Source organism: Panthera leo, chromosome E1, assembly GCF_018350215.1.
Source record: "Panthera leo isolate Ple1 chromosome E1, P.leo_Ple1_pat1.1, whole genome shotgun sequence".
Lineage (NCBI taxonomy): Eukaryota > Metazoa > Chordata > Mammalia > Carnivora > Felidae > Panthera > Panthera leo.
The window spans coordinates 61185071-61207387 of NC_056692.1; the positions used below are offsets into that span (position 1 = coordinate 61185071).

General features: G+C 45.9%; 1 protein-coding gene and 1 pseudogene across 2 annotated transcripts in view; one reads left to right on the forward strand and one right to left on the reverse strand.

Moving 5' to 3' along the window:
* The window catches only part of B3GNTL1 (UDP-GlcNAc:betaGal beta-1,3-N-acetylglucosaminyltransferase like 1), a 94025-nt gene extending 72256 nt beyond the window's left edge, over nt 1-21769 (reverse strand). For both annotated transcript variants that reach the window (XM_042916801.1, XM_042916800.1), the window contains exons 1-4: nt 21642-21769; nt 19785-19901; nt 19586-19685; nt 5491-5555 (exon numbers count right to left, since the gene is read on the reverse strand). In XM_042916801.1, coding sequence (XP_042772735.1) covers nt 5491-5555; nt 19586-19685; nt 19785-19901; nt 21642-21680 — 321 coding nt within the window. In that variant the 5' untranslated portion in view covers nt 21681-21769. The remainder of the gene's footprint in view (nt 1-5490; nt 5556-19585; nt 19686-19784; nt 19902-21641) is intronic.
* Nucleotides 7983-9427, forward strand: LOC122207058 (annotated as a pseudogene).
* Nucleotides 21770-22317: the final 548 nt, after the last annotated feature.

A 22317-nucleotide genomic window follows, 5' to 3' on the forward strand; every position in this document is an offset into this window, starting at 1 on the left:
GGTCTATTCGGTGCAGTGAGGCAAGAGCGGAGATGAGGGGCACAGAGACAGGAGAGGAAGAAATAAAACTGTCCTTATTTGCAGATGGCACGACTGTCTACCTAGGAAATCCTCAGGAATGTAGCCCCAAACCTAGAGCTAAAAGGGAGTTCTGCAGGATCAACACACAAAAATAATCACATTTGTTTATACTGACTAGGAAGTGAATGCAGAAAGCAAGACTGCAACATCTCCCTACAACTGCTTCAAAGAAAACGCCAACACAGCACAAACTTCACAAACCTGTAGGAAAGACACAAAGACCTAAGTACGTGGAAACAGTGCCCCTCAAGCTCACAGCGCACACAAGCCCCTTCTACAGAGTGTCCTGAACCGTGAGGGCCCAGGCCAAGGCACACCATGTCCATGGCAGGCGCCTGCAAGGTGGCGAGTGCTGTGAGCGGGGCATCCTGTGTGCAGGCAGGGGGTGGAGCTCCTCCTGGGCCTCGCTGAGAAGCTGGAGGGGACATGGGCCTGGCTTGTGCATGAGACAGTGCGCAAGGGTCCGTGGAGGCAGTAGGAGGCGAGAAGGCCACAGGGCCTGATGTCACAGTGGAGACGTTGGCTTCCGCTCTGGTCTGATTCGTTGACTGCTGTACCCCTTGTCCCCTGGCACATGAATGAATGAACTACCATCTGAGCAGCAGCCTGGGAGCTGCCACCAGACTGTGTCCCAGTGGCCAACGAGCCAAAATGCAACCCAGCAAAGGGGTCTTAGAAGCCCTCTTTGTGCTAAAGCATTTCATTTTTATGTACCACCTGTGGTCAAGTTCCACTCAGCTCCCTGCCTTCACTGCAGACCACAACCACCTTCTCCCGACCAAGGACCCGCTCCCCCACAGACCCTGGCGTGCCCACAGGAAAGGCTGGCTAAAGAGGCAATCCATGAGAGAGCTCATGAGGGCCTGCCAGAGCTCCCACTGTCCAGATGCCACCTTCGCCAAATGACCAGACACAGCACGGTCTGTGCTGTGGGGGGAGGGGTGGGGAGGGGGGGAGGGGAGGGGATGCTCCATCGGTGTGTGCAGTGCTGTGCGGGCTGCACACAAACAGGACGGGACAGGGGCTGAAATGAACCCGCACTGGTGTGCCGACTGCCTTTCGGCAGGAGCACTGGGGCAACTCCACGGAGAAAAGGCAGTGTCTTCTACGAAGCGTGCTGTGACCTAGTCCCCACATAAACACCAACTAGCCTTGAGTCCTGCTGCACACAGAAATTAGTGTGAGATAGACAATGATCTGAATATAAAAGTAAAAACCATAAGCTACTAGAAAAAAATATGACAATAGTTTCTCCTCTGGGGCAAGCAGAGATTTCTTAGAAAAAAAATAAGTATAAAAGAAAAAAATCTCTAAACTGAAGTTCAATAAAATTTAGAAGTTCTGCTTGTCAAAAGACACCATTAAATATGAAGGCAAGTGACAGTGGGGAGAAAATATTTACAGTACAGGAATCTGACAAAGGACTTGCATCCAAAATATAGAACTTTCGTAACTAGTAACAAGATGAATGGCCCATTAAAAAAAAAAAAAGGCAAGAGATTTAGAGACATTTCACAAAAGAAATGAACGGCCAATAAACCCAAGAAGAGGTGCTCGACATCATTGGCAGCAGGAAAGCGCTAAGTACAGCGGCCACGAGACGCACGGCACGTCTGCTGAATAGTTGGCACTGAGGCCGACAGCGTCCGCGGCACCGCAAGGTGGAGAGCCGCCACGCGGGCGCAGGGCAGCCTCTGTGCTCGGCAGGTTCTCTGAAGGCGAAGCAAGTGTCACCCTATGACTTGTCAACTCCACCCCTTGGTATGTTCCCAGGCGCGGTGGAGACGCAGTCCACAAAAAGGCTTGGATGCGAATGTTCACGGTGCTTTCGCTAAAATAACCCAGACAGGAAACTGCCCAAATGTCAGTAAACAGTACAGCATAAAAACGAATTGTGGCACGTCCCCACAACAGGTAATAAAAAGATAAGCTGCCGACATACAAAATGCCACGGAGAACCGTTATGGTGAGCGAAAAGCTACACACAAGGGGGCACGCTGTGTGATTCTTCCTGCAGATTCGAGCCCCACGCAGTGCTCTCTGGCCCACATTCTGGGTGGCGGAAACATTCTGTATTTTGACTGGGGTGTTAGGGGTACACAGTTGTCAAAACTCACCAAATTGTTCACCTTATACACAATTTTCACATTGAAATCCTGCATTTCACAGTATATAAATTTCACCTCACTTTTTAAAACCTGAATGAACTGTAAAGATTGGCAACAACAGTATGGATGTATCTTAACAACGTTAAGTTTTAAAATATCACACACGGCCTGATACTCCTCGCATAAAAACAACTGAAATTTTTAACGAACTTTTCCAGATTGGTATAAATACCAGAGCTCCGCAGGGGTAGGGTCAGAGCGCGAGCTGGCTCTAGCTCTAGGCGACACAGTCAAGACAGCGACCAGACCATACACGCACGACACATGGTGAGAGTGTGTCCTGAACAAGGCTCGTGACTGACTCAGCTCTCTGCTCCTGAAATCCTGAGGTCTACACTTAAAAAGGAGAAGAAATCACAACGGAAGCTAAAAAGTGTACCATGCTATTCAGGACTGAGGGGCACCCACCACGGTCACCACAAGAAAATGAATCGTCTTAAACCTTACATGAGAAAGTGAAAAGAAAGGCTGAAATGTAATGAGCATTAGAAATGAAGCAAACCCAACAAGATCAGAAACTAAACAAATAAAACCAAGGTGCACAGAGAAAAGGCGCCAGGGGCAGCAAAGGCACATCCCCACACCGGAGGGCAGCACAGGCGCACGGCCTGTCTCTGTCCTTTACTAAGGATACCAACACACCTCCTGGAAGACAGAGCATCCCCTGAGCCATCCCCTCGGGCCTGCAGCCCCTGCTGGGGGCTGTGGCTATCCAGGACAGATTGTTCCCTGGTGGCTAACCACTGCCGGGGTCCCCTGGGAAGCAGGCGCAGACAGGTTCTCTGCGGTGGCGGAAAGTGGCGGGGTACCCCTGGGGAGGAAGCGCAGGGCCCCCCTGATGAAACCCTGTTACAAGCCCTTTTTTCCACAGACCGCTGACCTCCAGGGGCCAGGGACTCAAGCCCCAGGCCTAATGCACAATATGTGCCTAAGGCTACCTTCTTTAAAAGCCAGACTTTTTGTTTGCTAATCTTACTCCACCCTCAGCCAGGAACTGTGGGGCCCTTCTGTGCCTCCAGGCCCTTGGCTAGGACAGCAAGGTGGTCATGCAAATTCCACCACAAAGCTCACCGAAATTTACTGCCCTGATTTCTTCCAACTAAACCCTGAGAACAAGTCAAATCTCTGGAGTCAGGGCAAGTCTTCTTGGTGAGACTTCAGCATCACCATCTTCTCAGAAGCCCACGCCCAGAACGGAGACATTGTGATGCCCAATCTGGGGGCTTCCTGCTCCTGGAAGCAGGGACCTTGTGGCTCTGAGCCCTCACCCGCCTCCCTGCCTACAGTTTCTGGGAGTGATGGGGCCAGGCGTCCAACCTGCTCTTCCTCTCCCTGCCCACTGCGGAAGGGCACTTTCAGGGACCTGGTTCTCTGCCCTGCCCTCTGCCAGCTCAGTGGTGGCTATGCTGACTTCCATCAGCAAGTTTATTCAGTGCCTCCCTGGTCTGCAGTCCTCACTGTTCTAAATCGGGCTCCACCTTGTCCAACTTGGCCTTCCTACGTTTTCTTTCCTACTCTCCAGTGAACAGAGAGAAAGCTGCACAGGATATCAGAGAGGAGAGGGCATCTTCAGCCCTCCTCTCTCCTTCTCCCGAGTCCTGCTGGCCTTGTCCATGTGGAGCCTGCACACCGAGAGAGCTTCCAGAATCCTGCCAGTGATTCTGGAACACATACACAGCAACGCATCCATGGCCATTCGAGAGAACACGTTGTCACTGTCCAGTATTTCACAAAGAGCAGCCCTAAAGGAGAACAAGAAAATCACCACCTCCCTTCACCCAAAGGCCATAAGAAGCACACTGTGGACCATGGTGGGTGTGACTGTCTTTAGTGGAAACTGTCTTTGTTTAGGAAAATGTTGGACAGACCATCTGAGAGTGAAAACAGGTCCCAGGGCACGGTCTGGAAGGAGATGATGGAATGAAAGGGAGTTTTAGTCTAAGAAAAAGGAACCACAGCCCTGGGGCTTGTCTTCGAGAGCAGGGCTGTCTGTCAGGCAAACTTCTCCCCAAATCTCCCCCCACCCCACTCCCACCCCGTGTTCCTGGTAATGAAGGGAAAGGTTGAGCCAGTATGAGAAGAAAAGCAGGTTTGTAGGTGGATTAATTCAGCACGAGCAGAAATTCCCACACACAGCTGACCTTGCTCAACACAACCCCCTAAGGAATGCCCAGAGGAGGTGGGTACCCTGCGTCCTGAGACCCAGAGGGGCCCAAGGGGAGACTGCATGCAGACAGACATTCTAAAGGTGTGTTTTCAGGTAATTAAAGAGAGGGGCGTCTGGGTGGCTCAGTCAGTTGAGCGTCCGACTTGTGATCTCGGCTCAGGTCATGATCTCACCGTTTGTGGGATCAAGCCCCGCATGGGGTTCTGCGCTAACAGCCTGGAGCCTGCTCGGGATTTTCTCTCCTTCTCTGCCCCTCCCCTGCTTACATGTATGCTCTCTCGTTCTCTCTCTCTCTCTCTCTCTCTCAAAAAAAAAAAAAAAATATAAAAAATAAGCTAATTAAAGAGAAAATCCATGGTTGAAATACACACTGTTCAGTGATGCTTCTTCACCTATTGTAATCATTTGTCATGTTACTGAAAATGCTTTTTAACGTAGTAATGCCCATGTACAGACTGCACACAAATCATTTTCAGAATTTCTGAGATCCCTACAAGTGAAATCTAGGAGTGGAGGGCATGAGCATTTTTTAAGTTCTTGATACAAAATGCAAAATTATGCTGCCGATGCCCCCAATTCACACTTTGCAAATACTGAATATATGCACCTCAGAAAACCCTGTTAATTTGGTTTTTAAAGCTCGTATCTCACAAATGTCACTTGTGTTTCCTTGGTCACAAGTGATAAAAAGGTTGTGAGAGTTCAGCTGCAGTCTGACTGCTCCCGTCCTTCCTGATGAACTTTTCCTCCTTATAACTTGTGTGACCTCTGTCTCCCTAAGGTTGTTCATCCTTTAAGTGTTTATCCACATTGTCCCAGTTTATCTTCAGTTTTATTTATGCGATTCTCTGCTGTGTAATTCTGTACTTTTATGCCATCCTATTTATCAAAAATTAATTAACTCATTATGTGCTCTTGCAATTTAACAGCAAGAGCCCATGAACCTTAACTTTTAAGTCTGATCGTTATATATTAGAATAATGATTTTCAAGAACCACACTAAAATATAAGGTCATTTAATTATTCAACCACTACATATATACACATTTTAAGTAAAACAAAAGAGTTACTTACCGAATCCAAAAAGCAAAGGTAAGACCCCGAGCTCTGTGCTATTGCTTGATTTTTAGAATATCCGACTGTTTTAAAATAGAAAAAGAAAAGGTCTTTTATAATTCAATTTCTGATGGTATTTTCTTTCCTGAACTTAGAGTAACACATACTACTAGGAAGCTCAAAACATGGTACCCTAGCAGGTAAAATCCAATCGTCTTTAGACAGAGTGAGAGGGAAGGGAAGGGAAAACCGTGTCCCATCTTTAGGGATGGAGACACAGTCAGTGTTACGTTGGGACGCAAAGAGCCCACCCAGACCCAGTGTGTTAAGGAGGGACTGCTCCCTGGAGGAAAACAAATTCAGCAACCATTCAGAGTATAACGAAGCTAACCCTGGGGAAGATTTCCAAAAAATCAAAACGTCACTGAATGGAAATGTCTGTGTAGGTGCGAAGCAGTGACACGCGTGTGATTGGCTGTTAAGCACTCGCCGAACGGGATGCTTTATCAGTACTTAGCTGAATGTATCTCTCAGTGATGGTTCCAGTCACTGCCAGCGTTTACTATGCCTGCACATGCACACACCTAGGGGCTTCCCTGCTAGGCGAAGACCCCATGTTCACAAGGTGTGACTGTCCTCAGATCCCTGACGTAGAACGGAAAAGCTGAGAGCACACCACGCTGAGAACGGACATCCCTGGGCTGCCCATGCACGCGGGTGATGTTCACACAGCGCACGAGGATGGCAAATTCATCCAGAATCGGGAGGTCACCTTGGGAAGAGGGCAGGACCAGAAGGGAGAAGGGGGTCTCTCAGGGTGGGTGATGTTGGCTCCTCCTCCAGGTGCCAGTGACATGGTGCTGGCAGTTTGTGAAAATTAACTGAACTGGACAATTACGATAAGTGCACTTTTCTTACGGCTGTTTTGTTTTGTTTTGTTTTAAGCTTGTTTTTTGAGAGAGAGAGAGAGAGAGAGAGAGAGAGACAGAGCATGAGCAGGGGAGTGACAGAGAAAGAGAGGGAGGCACAGAATCTGAAACAGGCTCCAGGCTCTGAGCTGTCAGCACAGAGCCCCACGTGGGGCTCGAAGTCACAGACCATGAGATCGTGACCTGAGCTAAAGTCGGACGCTAAACTGAGCCACTCAGGGGCCCCCTCTTTTTTTTTTTATATAGTGTTTATTTTATTTTTGAGGAGGGGTGGGTAGGGACAGAGAGAGAGAATCCCAGGCAGGCTCCATGCTGTCACAGAGCTTGATGTGAACCCACGAACTGTGAGATCATAACCTGAGCTGAAGACAGATGCTGAACCGATTGAGCCCCGCAGCTGTCCCGGATGTTATGTTTTAATAGATGTTTTAAAAAGTCTTTGGCTTCAAAGTGATTACGACTTACAACTGGGTTGGAAAAAGTGGCTGCGTGCCCACTGAGCCATGCTGGGGTAGCGCCCGGAGAAAGAGCAGAAGCCACAGCCTGCCACGGTGTGGGGAGCACCGGGCTGTCCGCAGCAGGTTGGAAGGCAGGCCTGGCCAGTAAGGAGCGTCAGCAAATTGAGCTGAGACAGCTGAGTCCGGACGGAGGGCAGGGCAGGTTATGGGAGGATTTAGAGGGGCCGAAGGGGCCTCAGGGGCACAGATACACGCTCCACAGAAAAGAGGCTGCCAACACCTGAGTCGAGTTAACCATCCGGTTACAGATTTGGTGCCACGGAGGAAAGTCGCACGAAGTGAAACAGATGTGTGCGGAGGTAAAACAATAAATCCCTTCAAATAATCAGGCTCAGGCGACGTGACCAGGTTCCTTGGCACCAGGGACACAGCAGCGCACTTGCCTCAGGCCACATTAGAGCTCTGGGTTTTCTGTGCTGAGGACAGCACCTCTCCAAGGAGGGGGGGGAGAAGGCAGCTGCTCAGTTGGGGGTTTGAGCAAATTCGAGCTCCAGGAAGTCTCCCTGCACCGGTGCCCTGGTGCAGGCTGTTTCCACGCAAGGTGGCAGCTCAATCTTAGCATGAATCCTAGAGCTTAGCCAACGCCAACCGGTTGGCAGACCGGTCCCAGATCTCAAAGAGCCACAGGTGTAATAAGCAGAGAAGGGCACAAGGGGGGCCCCTGGCAGCCGCACCGGCAGCTGCAGAAAGCGCCATCATCACCGTCAAGCACAGCAAACCCAGGGAAAGGCCTCACGCGGTCGAAACCCAAGAGCCGTATGAAGAAGATGAAAATGGGAAGAGACGGCCCACAGTCACATTTAAACTAGCAGGAGTTCTGTTTAAAAAGCTGCTCAGTAGAGTCAGGTTTCAGAAGGGGTACAAATCAAACCCCAGAATTTGGATAATGGAGGAAAATGTCTCACTAAGGAAGCTGGAAGTTCCTCACAATGAGTCCTATGTTTGGCAAAGACAAGGAATTTGCTTTAATATTACTGCCTTGAAGAATGTCAAATGTTTGTGCCAGGGCCTGCTGTCTGAGGGGCTGTCACAAAGGGACGCAGCTGGTTGTCATGGTCACAGCAGGAAAAAAACGCAGCCCTGGCGGGATTGGTGTCCTCACTCTTGGGGAGGGCGGAACTGTGCTGTACTTTCATTTGAGTAAGTGACCGCATTGTTAAGAAATGTTTTGCTCTGTTATGATATGAAATAATAAGTGAATCTTAATCCAATTTAAATAACTCAGCACTCCTGAAAAAAGAAACACTTTGGATTTATGCTCTCCAATAGTCAATGTAACTTTTCCTGCTTAAGAAAATACCATTATAGGAAGATCTGCCCTTTCAGATCTAATCAAATTAACTCCATCCCACACTCGTGTGTTACGGCCCCCGTGACTCTGCCTTGCCCGTCTCCAAAGTGACAGCAGATTGCCTCCACTTCTTCACACTATTACAACTGATTTTTCTTAATTGACAAAATACATACAAATGTGACACGACTCAAGTTATATCTAATCTGTGGAAACATTTTATGAAAAACAAAACTTGTTTCTAAGATGGAGGTCAGAGAAGCAATCACACCAGCCACCAAAATGCCTTCAACTTATTTTATCAACTATGGAAGATACAAAACATCTTAGTAAAAGACGATTTGGAAAGGATGTTCAGACTAGTTTCAAAATCCACAATTCGTTTACACACATTTCAGATGCAAGTTGAAACAGATGTTCTACAGTAACTGATTTTTTAAAGTTTTCTATCTCAAACAAACTAAAGACAATGCGAGTAAGAAATCATTTGGGGAAAAAACCAGAACGTCTTCTGGAGGCATGAGATCATGGGGAGGATCAGGATGACAAGAATGGGGCAGGTCCTGGCCCCAGTCACTGAGCCCCACTGAGAACTCAGCAGCCTCCCCCTTGAGCCCCCTCGCTTCCCGACACTCCGTCCCCACTGCCCACCTTCTCCCGCTGCCGCCTTCTACAGGCCCTTTCCACCGAGGAAAAGGAATCGTATTTTATGTCCGCTATCCAGAACCTCCACTCTTTCGACCCCTCTGCTGATGCAAGTAAGGGTGATGATCTGCTTCCTGCTGGCACGAGGATTATATCCGTGTAAGAATTCAACAGAGAAATGGCAGGAAGGCCCTTCCTACTTCCCAAGGGAGCGCTAATGATTATGATAAAAAGAACCTAGCGAAGGTGTTTAAGAAGAAATTTACCTGCAGTGGTACTGTAATTGAGCATCCAGAACATGGAGAAGTAATTCAGCTACAGGGTGACCAGTGTAAGAACATATGCCAGTTCCTTGTAGAGATTGGACTGGCTAAGGACGACCAGCTGAAGGTTCATGGGTTTTAAGTGCTTTTGGCTCACTGAAGCTGAAGTGAGGATTTCCTTGCAATGAGAAGTTCCCTTCTGTCCCTTGTCACAAGTTTAAAAACCTCACAGCTTGTATAATGTAACCATTTGGGGTCTGCTTTTAACTTGGACTAGTGTAACTCCTTCATGTAATAAACTGAAAAGAGGAAAAAAAAAAAAAAAAAAGAATGGGGCAGGTCCTGACACTCCTCTAGCACCTATGTCTTCTCAACAATGGGACAGGCACCTGCTGCCTGCAAAGGAAACTGAGGCACAGAGAGGTGAAGCGGGGGGGGGGGGGGGGGGGGGCACCTGGCTGCCTCCTGCCCAGTCTTCTGCCCCAGAAGGCAGGGCCACCTAGAGGCAGTGCCAAAGACTGGTCTTTCCATATGAACTTTATAAAATAGCAGGAGAAAAAGTTTTCTTTTAAGTGACCAATTTTAATGACCATTTGTGGTTTTAAATTTTTTCTAAAGTGTTTACACTTTCCTGCTCTCCAAAGTAGGGTATGGGATGCTGTTTGTGAGGGATGTGGTGCAGGGTCAGGGGCACTTTTTGGGAGAGAAGTATCTGTTTCATTCTGTGAACTCAACCTCTTAACTCACCTCTGTGAACATCCACCCTCTCCTTGGCCCGGAAACACAAAGACAAAGACACAGTGCAGGCAGGACGCTGCAGAAGGGGAAGGCAAGGGGATTCGGAGGCTATGCGTTGAAGCAGCACACTGTTTTGCAGACAGCCAGTGTTCAGAGAGGTTAGCTCTGTTCGAGGGTGGACCCTGCGAGCTCCGGGGGAGACAGCTTGGGTTCAGGGCCCCTCTGTGAACTTGGAGTAAACCAGCAAGTCCAGCAAGGATCAGCACACCTGCCCCAGAAGACCAGGAGAGCTCTGTGAGGTCATGCCAGGGGCACACACGTGAGGGTCAGGAGTGAGACCAGGGGAGACCAGGGCAGCCTCCTGACCACCAAAACTGGCAGACTGAGCAGAGAGAGGAAATAGGACAGGAAGGGGCTTCGAGGGCAAGAAGCATCTGGGAAGAGTGGACGTCCCTCCCACTCACACCTCTCCTGCTCACACCTTGCCACGCTGAAACACAAACCCTACCCTGCACCCTGACTACCTGTCCACCCTGAAAGGAAAGTCACATGCCAGTCTGAACAGAACTAGTAACAGAGCCAACACTTCTCTGGCCCTACAGGAGGGGATCCAGAGGGATCCCAAACTTTCACCCTGCCCACCCCTGAAATATGAGGAGAGCTGCAAGGTTCCCCGAGGACCGCCCATGAGGGAGAGGGGCTGGCGCCACACTACTCCTGAGGTTAATTCTCAACTGTGGATGCACCCCAGCCTCTCTCAGGAAGTGTCCACAAGTGTCCACAATCCCAGTGCAGAGGCTGCACCCAAACCAATCACTTGAGAAGATCTTAGGGTAGGACTCAGGCATCAGGGCTCCCAAAACTCCGCAGGTGCTTCTCACATGTAACCAAAGCTGAGGCCCACTATTTAAAGAAGGACACACTCCTAAAACCTTCAGCGGCCTGTCCTCCAGCTTCAGCCTCATCATCTGGACCTCCTCTTCCAACCCAGCAGTGTATGCAGACAAGCTATTTTCAAGTCTTACACAAAAACTTTAAAGTGAAGCTAAAGGAAGCCCAATATATTACAATTAAAGCTAAGAATGTAAAGCTAATCATTCAGTATAAAAGCAGAGGGTGAATGAAAAGCAATGATACCTTGACCCAGCATTATAAATTTCAAACTCAAAACGTAAAGACAAAAATCTTAAAAACTTTCAGAAAAGATACCTTTAAAGAGTCAGACTGTCATAAGATTTCTTATCAAAACCAGAGGACACCAGAAGATAATGAGGCAATCCTTCAAAATTCTAAGGGAAATTATTTTGTATGTAGAATTCTATACCCAGCCAAACTGTCAGTTGAGCCTAAGTACAAAATGAAGACATTTTCAGACATGTAAAAACTCTAAACATTTTACCATCTACACACCAGATATGGAAAATTTACTTTAAGGACTACTCTAGCAACACTAAATAACACTTATAAGACAAAAATTAAATAAAAGAAAAAGAGAAGCAAGGAAACCAAACAATGGCAAGTGTAGAAAGCAGAAGAGAACAAGACAGAATGTTTTTACAGGCTCCACAGACCCTAACACTTGGGAGCCCCCAGGGCCCGGCATGGAGTCAGCCGCAGAGGCACCCAGGTCTGAGTCTGAGCCAGCACAAGGTCTGCGGTGAACGATAGTCACTCACCTGTTATACTGCAAGTGCTGTCTTTACAAGGTCTAAAGTGTCGGCATCAACTTATTATTAAAGCACGTAAAATAAAAAGTTATAGAACAGAATGTGAAGATTACACACCCTGAAAATATGACTATATTATAACAAACAAACTCCCTGAGGGGGGAACACAGGAAGTGTGGTGAGGAGCACTTCAGCAGCTGAACGTTTCCTCTTTCACAGTGAGCACTAACTCACACATGTGGGTCAAACAAATCAAATAAGAACCAAAAAACACTGGTTGCTTCCAGGGTGTGGGGCTTCTAGGTTTCACTGTAGACCTTTCTGTATGCCTGAATTTCTTTTTATCAATGCTAGTATTAAAAAAAATGTGTTATTCCTCAAAGCAGACATTTGTGAGAATGAATAAATGCTTTTTTTCTGTCATGTACATTCAGGCTGGAGGGCTAGTTCATATGGAAGGTTGAGACAAAGGTTGTTGTGCTATACATGATTACTGCTTGCACAAATGCTCTACCAGCAAGTCCAAGGCCTTCTGCTCTTATCCCTAAGCCAGTCACCAAACAAGCACCAAAGAGCTACAGACCAATTTTCCATATGTCTACAGATGCAAAAATCCTAAAGAAACCTGAATAATTATATTGTATAAAAACAGTATCATGTCATTGCAGGTTTGTTCTGGTACTGTTCATTATTAAGAGAAATACTAACACACTGTAATAAATATGTTAGGAGAAAAAAAAAAAGCAATCACCTTAACAGATACCAAAGGGACATTTAATAAAATTCTATACTGATCCCTCGTTTTCTGAATGCTTACTAAGTTAGGAATCACAAGTTAACTTGAGAAAGGTATCTGTCAGAAAGCAACAATAAATATGATACTTAACACGGAAACACTAACACTCCCACTAAGTCAGGAACAATACAAGGATTCAGTAATGTGGCCGCACATTGTTCTTCCTGACTTCTTATCCCAAGAGAAAAATATGAACAGTGAAGTATAAATTAGAACAACAAAACGAAAGAATAACATTTATTCAGGATTAGATCGCCTAAATGGAAAATCAGAGATATTGTAAAAAACTAAGTTGGATAAGATAGTGCACCAACAAACTGGTAGTCTACCCCACCCACCTAATCCCAGCACTAGAAGTGCCTTAGAAACAAAAGAAAATTGTAAGACTCCTTCCTCTACAGGAGACAGAAGGAGGCTGTACCCTGGCAGGGGAGGAAACCCAAATACCACAGTCCAGGGACTTAGTTAAGAAGAACTTCTGGGTTCTTCTGTTCAGGCGAAGCTGACCGCCTGGGTGAGCTGACTGGCCATCCCTCCCTCATCACCATGAAGCCAAAGAACAGCAGGCTCAGGAGGCACCAGCAGGGCAAGGAGAGGCTGTTCCCACTAATGCACAAGACCAGCAGTCTCAGGCCTTCCCCTTCCCTTCTCCCCATCCACTCTGCAAAGGGGAAGCAATTGCATGGGACAAAGGAAGACAGAAAGGTAGAAAGAAGGGAGCAAGGCAAGAGAGGGAGGAAGCAGATAGAAGCCGTACAGGATGGTTACCTGAGGGCAAGGTCACCTGTATGGGAGGCGAGCTGGGGGCAGCACATAAGGACTAAAGAAAGGTCCTGCATCTTGTGATGAGATGTCCTCATCACAGGGTCCACCAGCCCCCGCACAAGTGCCAGACGAGGACACACAAATGGTAAGGAACTCATCACCAGCAGACCGCCACTGCAAGAAGTGTAGTCTTTCGGGCAGAAGGAAAATGACAGCAAATGGAAATGTGGGTCTGGAAGTGAAAGAGCAGCGCAAATAGTGACTGTATGGGTAAAAACGTGATTCTCTTTCTTATTACGTATGTCTCATAACAGTTAACGCCAGTGTCCTGTGCGGTTTACAATACAGGCAAAGTAAAACGCAGGACAAGGTAGCATAAAGAGCAGAGAGGAGAAACGTGTGAATACTGTTGTAAGGTTCTTATGTTACACGTGTAGATGGACCTTTGAAAAACTGATCTTGGTAAACTGAAGATGTATATATACTAAAACCCTAAATCAACCCCTAAAACAGCAAAACTAAATTATAGCTACTAAGCCAACAGAAGATAAAATAGAACCAAGAATTTTGATTGGAGTCCGGCTCCGGGCATGACAGCATGCAGAGCCCCATGGATTGCCTAAAATAGAAGCCTGTGAACATCACGAGGAACCAACTGCCATTCAGTCTCTGGAAGTGGGGATTGAAGAAATATTTACTGAAGAAGATGACCGAGACTCAGTAAGAACATTGAGGGTCTGTGGTACTTGAACCAAGACCTGCTCCACCCCGCCCTCCCCAAAGAGGAAATCCCACCTAGACAGACACTCAGGTTCCCCTTCCCCTTGCTAACATACAGAAATCCTGGGGGCTGCAGGACATCGGCACTCGTCACCCTGACTGCAGGCTCCTGTTGCTGTGGCTGAGTCCCCAACAGTGGAGAAGTAGGGCTCCTTCTCCCCCCACCCCCAACTCCCAACCTGGGACAGGTTGGCTCCTGCCCCTGCTCCATTTGCAACAGAGTGTGGAGAAACCCACTCTTGCACTGTGGTGAAAGACACCTGGTAGAGGGGGTAGGGGTCGGGTCTAAAGTGGCTTCTCAGGGCAGTCAAGGCACAAGGCAGGGGGTAACATACTCAAAGTACTCAAAAAGAAAAGCTGTTAACCAAGAATCCTATTCCGGAAAAGTTATCTTTCAAAAATCAAGGAGAATTAAGACATCTGCCTTATAAACAATACTAAAGGAAATTCTTCAGGCTAAAAAGACTGACCCAAGGGATTCCAGGGAGTACTTCAAATCCATTAAAAAACAACAACAACAACAACAAAGGTAATTGTTAATTATAAAAGACAATATAAATATATATTTTTCCTTTCCTCCTTTAATTGATTTAAAAAGCAATTGTATAACACAACATATAAATAATGTATTGTTAGGCCTATAACATATAGAAATTCTTCATCTGGCAAAATCATCCTCTAAAAATGGACAAATTAAGATATTCCCAGATCTAATAAGTGCTGAGGGAGCTCGTCACTAGTAAGCCTGCCCCACAAGAAATGCTAACGGAAGTCCTGCCGGCTGTCATGCAAGAGCACCAGGCAATAAGCTGAAACCATACGCGGGAGTGAAAAACACTAATAAAGGTTACTCATAGGTAAATATAAAATCCAGTATTGTTCTATTTTTACTCTGAATGTTTTCTTATCTAAAAGTCAAATACATCGAGCAATGATTATAAATCTACGTCAGTAGGTGCATGAAATCGATGTAAACTGTGACAACATAAAGTGGGAGGTACAGAACTGCATGGCGCAGAGCTTTAAACACTATTGAAGCTAAGCTGATGTTAATTTAAACTAGATTGTCATAAATTTACTACGTTAATTGTAATGTCCACAGTAAGCACTAAGAAAATAACTTTCAAATACACAGAATAGGAAATGAGAAGGGAGTCAAAATGGCATACTAGACATAAAGAATTATTACATATTTCAATAAATACATGAAATGCTCCAATTAAAGACAAAGATTGGGAGAATAGATTTAAAAAGTACATGACCCATTTATTTATTTTTAAAAAATATTTATTTATTTTTGAATGTTATGTTTATTTATTTATTTATTTATTTATTTATTTATTCGTGAACCGTGCGATCATGACCTGAACCAAAGTTGATCCATTTAAATGCTGTCTATAAGAGATTCACCTTAGATCTAAAGGCACAAAGGAGTTAAAAGTGAAAGGACAGAAAAATATATTCCATTCAACTAGAAACCAAAAGGGTTTCTAGGGGTGGTTGGTTATACTGATACCAGGCCGTAAGTCAAAAAATATTATTAGAAGCAAAGAATGTTCTATATTGATAAAAGGGTCAGTCAAAAGGACATAACAATTATAAAACCATATACACCTAACAGGAGAGTCCCAAAATAAGTGAAGCAAAAACTGACAGAATAGAAGTGAGAAATAGTTCTACTAGAATAGTTGAAGACTTCAAAACCCCACTTTCAATAATGGATAGACCATCTAGACAGATGATCAGTAAGGAAACAGAAGACTTGAACAACATTATAAACCAAAAGACCTAACAGACATATACAGATGCCCTACCCCAAAACAACAGAATATCCTTAGACATATCCCTAGAATATGCTTAGATACTCTTTGAGACACATTCCCAGAGATATGTGGAAATGGAAACACAACACACCAAAACTTGTGGGACACAACAAAAGCAGTGCTCAGAGAGAATTTGCAGCTATAGATGCCTATATAAAAGAGATCTCAAATCACTAACCTAATTTCACATGTTAAGAAGCTAAAAAACTAAACACACAACTAGCAGAGGAAGGAAGTAATAAAGATCAGACCAGAAATAAATGAAATTGAAAGGAGGGAGGGAGAGGGAGAGGGAGAGGGAGAGGGAGAGGGAGAGGGAGAGGGAGAGAGAGAGAGAGAGAGAGAGAGAGAGAAAATCAGTGAAAACAAACATTGGTTCTTTGAAAAGATCAACAAAATTGGCAAACCTTCAGCTGGACCAATAAAAGAACTCAAATTACCAAATCCAAAATGAAAGTGGGTACCTTAATACTGACCTTAACAAATGTAAAAGGAGTCTAAGAGAATACTACAAACAACTGTGTGCCAACCAATTAAACAACCTACATGAAAGGGACAAATTCCTAGAAACACACAAACTACCAAACCCAACTCAAGAAGAAATAAAAAAAATATGAACAGACCTATAACAACTAAATAGATTGAATCAGTAATCAAAACCTTCCAACAAAGAAAAGCTCAGGACCAGATGGCTTCACTGATGAATTCTACCATTTAGAGAATAACACCAATCCTTCCCACACTCTTCCAAAAAACAGAAAAAAAGGAAAACACTTAACTCATTCTATGAGGTCAGCTCCACTCTGATATCATAGCCAAAGACATCACAGGAAAGGAAAATCACACACCAACATCCCTTACAAACATATATACAGAAATCTCCACAACAGGTTAATCTATACACAATCTATACACAAAAGGTAAATTAGTGGTGGCACAGGGCTGGGGGAAGCAGGGTGTGGAGGATGATGACTGAAGGGTACCGGGTTCCTATCTGAAGTGATGATAATGTCCTAAAACTGACTGTGGGGGTGGCTGCACAGATCTGTGAATATACCAGGAACCACTCGACCGTATACTTTGATGGGTGAATTGTGTGGCATATGAATACATTTGTTATAAAAAATATTTGATTAACCCAAAAGAAGGCAGAAAAGGAGGGAAAGGAGGGGGAAAAAACAGAAGCAACTAATATAAAACTAATAGCAAGAAGACAGACTAAAAGCTATCATTAATCACATTAAATGTAACTAATGCAAACATTCCAGTTAAAAGGTGAAGATGGTCAGATTGGATTTGCTGTCTATAAGAATCTACAGGGAGGGGGTACTGTTTAAAGGAGGTACCCTTCAACAAATGGGTTAAAAGTTTAAAAAGATGGAAAAGATATACTATATTAACACTAGTCAAAATAAAGCCAGAGCAGTTAAATTAATATGAAACAATGTATATTTCAGAGCAAAGAATATTAGCCAGATAGAGAGGGTTATTTCATAATGATGAAGGGTCAATTCTTCATAACAACCCTAAACGTTAACCGAGTTTCAAAATATTGGAAGCCCAAACTGACAAAACTAGAGACGAACAGACAAATGTACAGAGTTGGGAGATTTCAATGCCCCCTCTCAATAATGGAAAGAACAAACAGACCCCAAATTGGCAAGAACACAGTAGATTTAAACAAGACTCCTCAGCTTGACCTGATTCACATTTATGGAGAACTCCATCCAACACCATCGGCTACACAACCTTCTCAAGTACACGTGGGACATTTGCCAAGACAGGCCACAACCTGGGCCATAAAATAAATTTTACTAAATTTAAAGATTCAAGTCAAAGCATGTTCTCTTACTACAGAGGAATTACATTAGAAATAATTAATAAAATATATATGGAAAATCCCTCAAATATTTGGAAACTAAATAACATACTTCTAAATAAGCCATGAGTCAGTAAGTCAAAATAAGAAGGTGTTTTGACTGAAGAAAAAGGAAAGGAACATATCAAAATTTGTGTGATGTTTCTAAAGCAATAGTAAGAGAAAAATTTCTATTACTAAATGCCTATATTAGAAAAGAAGAAAGGTCTCAAATCAGTGACCTCAGCTTCCACCTTAAGAATTACGTGGGGCACCTGGATGGCTCAATTGGTTAAGTGTATGACTTCAGCTCAGGTCATGATCTCGCAGTTTGTGAGTTCGAGCCCCACGTCCAGTTCCATGCTGACAGCCCAAAGCCTGGAGCCTGCTTCAGATTCTGTGTCTCCTCCTTTCTCTGCCCCTCCCCTGCTCATGCTCTGTCTCTCAATTATAATAAATAAACATTAAAAAAACACAACAACACAGAACTAGGAAATGAACTCAGGTGCCTGGGTGGCTCAGTTGGTTAGGTAACCGACTTCGGCTCAGGTTATGATCTCACGGTTTGTGAGTTCGAGCCCTGTGTAGGGCTCTGTGCTGACAGCTCAGAGCCTGGAGACCGTTTTGGATTCTGTGTCTTGCTCTCTGCCCCTCCCCGGCTTATGCTCTGTCTCTCTTTCCTTCAAAAGTAAATTAAAAAAAAAAAAAAAAAAAGAATTAGTAAGTGAACAAATTAAATCCGAAGTAAGCAGAAGAAAGAAAATAATACAGATCAGAGTGGAAACAGAAAACAGGCAAAATAGAAAAAAGAACTATATAGAAAATCAATGAAACCAAATGCTAGTTCTTTAAGATTAAAAAAAAAAATTGGACAAAAGTAAATCAAATGTCACAAGAAAAGAATTTTAAGAAGTAGAGGTGACCAATATTATGATCAATCACACTACAAATAAAAACACCCCAGTTTTTTGTTAGGCTGAATAAGTAAAGTATGCATGGTAGTCTCATACAAATCCTTACCAAAGAATAAGAAATTCAGGTGTACTGGGTTCTTAACAGGGATAAACTTTAGGGGTGCCTGGATGGCTCAGTCAGTTGAAAAACCAATTCGATTTCAGCTCAGGTCATGATCCTAGGGTCATAGGATTGAGCCCTGCATCAGGCTCTGTGCTAAGCACGGAGACTGCTTGGGATTCTCTCTTCTCTCTCTCTCTGGTTCTCCCCTGCGTGCGCTCTCTCTCAAAAAAAAAAAAAAAAGAAAAGAAAAAAGAAAAAGTGATAAACTTCATTTTTTAGGATATTTTTCACCAGAATTTGAACATGAAACTATTTTTTTTTAATTTTTTTTAACGTTTATTTATTTTTGAGACAGAGAGAGACAGAGCATGAACGGGGGAGGGTCAGAGAGAGGGAGACACAGAATCTGAATCAGGCTCCAGGCTCTGAGCTGTCAGCACAGAGCCCAACGCGGGGCTCGAACTCACGGACCGTGAGATCATGACCCGAGCCGAAGTCGGCCGCTTAACCGACTGAGCCACCCAGGCGCCCCGAACATGAAACTATTATGAAAGTTAATAAAAGGAAACTTTATTTAGTAGAGTGGAGTTAGGAGATGGGCAGGGGGAGCTGTGGGCCCAGCACTAGTTAGCAATCGCAGACCCAACAGGAGGAGAGGCACCTTGCAGGTGGACACTACTTACTCAGCAACAGGAAGGTTTCCTGCTGCTCCGGCAACAGCCCAGCCAATGAGAAGCCACCATACTTCCAGCTCCCAGTATAGTCCAATGGACATTCTGTTTACAACAGCCCCGCCCAACCTCCCGCCTCCTCTATAAAAGCCTCCCCGCCTTACTCTCCAGACTTGCCTGTAATTCTGGTGAGGTTTTCCTGTCCTAGGTTGGGATTCTCTGCTATTCTCAAATAACCCCATCTTTACCAGTAAAATAGTTGGCAGTGTTGTTTTAAAGTTACCAGTGTTTAAGTACACAAGTCATAAGAAACCATTCCTTACAGTTGAATAAACTAAACAGGGTCACTAACCTCCTCGGGGTGAAGGAGAATCATGTCCTCCAATGACCACGAGGACACCAGAGTTTTCCAGTTTCACTTTCCATTTCTCAATGATAGTCATAGACTTGTCCTGAAAGCACAAGGACATTGGCAGTTCAGGAAGCTTTCCTCAAAACAGATGTGACTGTTCATGCTAGGGCTAAATCACCAACAGGAAGTTCGTAAGTACCTTACTAGCATCATTAAAAACCGAGAGCTCCATGGAGCCTTCAAAGTCCTGTTGCAAAACAGACTCCAAGCACTCGTCCAGCCACAGTTCAGCGTTGTAGACCGGGAGGATAATAGACTGCAATTCAAAAGAAGTGGATTAACAAATGTAAGTGTGAGGGCTAATAATGCCTTTCCTCCATTCCGGTTTACTTTCCTGTTAACCCTGAGCATTAGCCCCATGCTCATTTCCAAAGGGCGAGGCCCGAGATACAGAATAATTGGGAATAAGGCTTCCAAAGAATGTGTCACCAAAACAGAAGGTGCCTGTTCCTTCTCTCCAAGCTCTAATGTTCTTTTGCTCCGTAAGATTTATTATGTCTTAGATTTCACTGAATTGTCTTTGGGATACTTTTGAAAAGGAAACAAAAATATTAAAGGCATAAAAAATTTTCACAGTTCAATGGCAAATTCATGTGTTCTCCAATCACTGGTCAGAAACATCATTTCGGCATCTGTGTATCTTCTAATTCACTCATAAAAATAATCTATTGGTCCTTTTCTTGGTGGAGTAAGCATTTTCAGTGAACCATGACATTAGAGAAACTCCAGCAAAGAAACTCTTTTCAAGTGCCTGGACACAGGCTTTAACAAAGTATGGGGGTGGGTACTGGGAAAATGGGGGTGACCTCCATCTATCTCTCTCTCCTTTTGCTCTACTGAGTTTAGGACAGTTTGGTGCTGTCTTTCTCTCCTACAGCCCAAATCAAACAAAAAATCTCTAAAGTGTATGGAGTAAAACAAGTGAAACCTGACTGCCAACAAAACAGCTGATTACTGGAATTATCTTAATTTTGTACGTTACCACATTAAGCAATATGAAATACCCAAAGACAGAAATTACAGTCTACCCTAACCCTTGAGTTTATACCCTAATGAGGAGTGGACAAATTCCTACACAAGAAGACAGAACACGGTCATCCAGGTGTGTGTACACAGTGCATATGCATACACATACGCATGGGCACAAACGATATGCACATACGTGAGTATTCAGTATCTACCTGCAGTATAGACAGGATTATAAAAATACTAAATCTGAATACGGTTTTGAAAAACTCATAGATTGAAAATATAATTCAAATTCTTTACTCTGTGGATCTGATTCAACAGCGAGAACCTTGCCTGAATCTGTTAGCCAAAAAGTGGTTACCTAATTTACTCACATATTTACTTTCCTTTTAGTGTTTATTATTTTTGCGAGTGATAGAGAGAGAGACAGAGAGCAGGGTAGTGGCAGAGAGAGACACACACAGAATCGGAAGCAGGCTCCAGGCTCTGAGCTGTCAGCACAGAGCCCAACTAGGGGCTGGACTCACAAACCAGATCATGACCTGAGCCCAAGTCAGAAGCTTAATCGACTGACCCACCCAGGCACCCCACATATTTACTTTTAAAGTAAGCATTATTCTTTAATGGAAAAGAAAAAAGGAAAGCATGTTTTTAATGTCCCCAAGATCTACAATAGAAAACAATGTGGATTTCCGTCAAAGATGGGTCGTAATTAAGTTCTGTTGGCACTCTTCTGCTGGAGGTTGCTTTGGGTACAGACCCCCCTAGGAAAGCTCCTGGGAAGTGGTGACCCTCAGTAGGCGACGTGGGGGTGAGGAGAAGGGACAGGGAAGGAGGAAGAGAGAGAGCGGAGGCTGGAGGTAAGAGGAGACAAAGGGGAGTCGGGGAGGGAGGGGACGGGAGGAGACGAGGGGACGAGGGGAGAGGACGAGAGGAGGGGAGAGGACGAGAGGAGGGGAGGGGACGGAGAGAGGGGGGAGGGGACAGGAGGAGGGGCCGAGGTGGTCCCCGCGGCCCGGGCACCTACCACGTGGGGCGCCGCGGCGCGGTCCCCGTGGGCCTGCATGGCCGCGAGCTCCTTCAGCCGCCCCGCCCCTTGAGCCCGCAGCCACGCCCACGTTGGCCTACGGCGCGTGCGCGGGCGGCTCGCCCGGAATGCCCCCCCCTCCCCCACCCCAGGCCTGCCGCCTCCGGTTGGCGTGGTAAGCCTGCGATCTAGCGGGGAGTGGAGAGGAGCGGCCTAGAGAGGCTGGAAGCACGGAGCGGGGGAGCAGCGCCCCCGCGCGCCCAGGGCGGGGAAGGGGGCGGGCCCGGGGAAGGGGAGGCCTGTGGGGAGGAGAGTGGGCGGGACGGTGGCGGGTCGGGGGGGCGGGCCCGTTGGGAGGAGGAGGGCTCGGGGGGCAGGGGCAGACCTGGGGAGGGGAAGAGCTCGGGCCCAAGTGGAGCGAGGAGCTGGGGGAGGGCGGGAGGAAGGCAGGGCAGGGGGCAGGCCGGGGCCGGGGGGGAGGGAGGGGCGGGGGGAAGAGGTGGACCCGTGGGGAGGAGAGGGGCAGGGGGTGGGCCCTGGGGGAGGGGGGGCGGGAGGGTTGGGGAAGGGGCGGGGCGGGCACGTGGGGAGGGGCAGGGGGCGGGGTCGACGAGCCCTGGGGAGGGGGAGGGGCGGGAGATGGGCTCCTGGGGAGGGGGCGGGGCCGGCCGGGCGG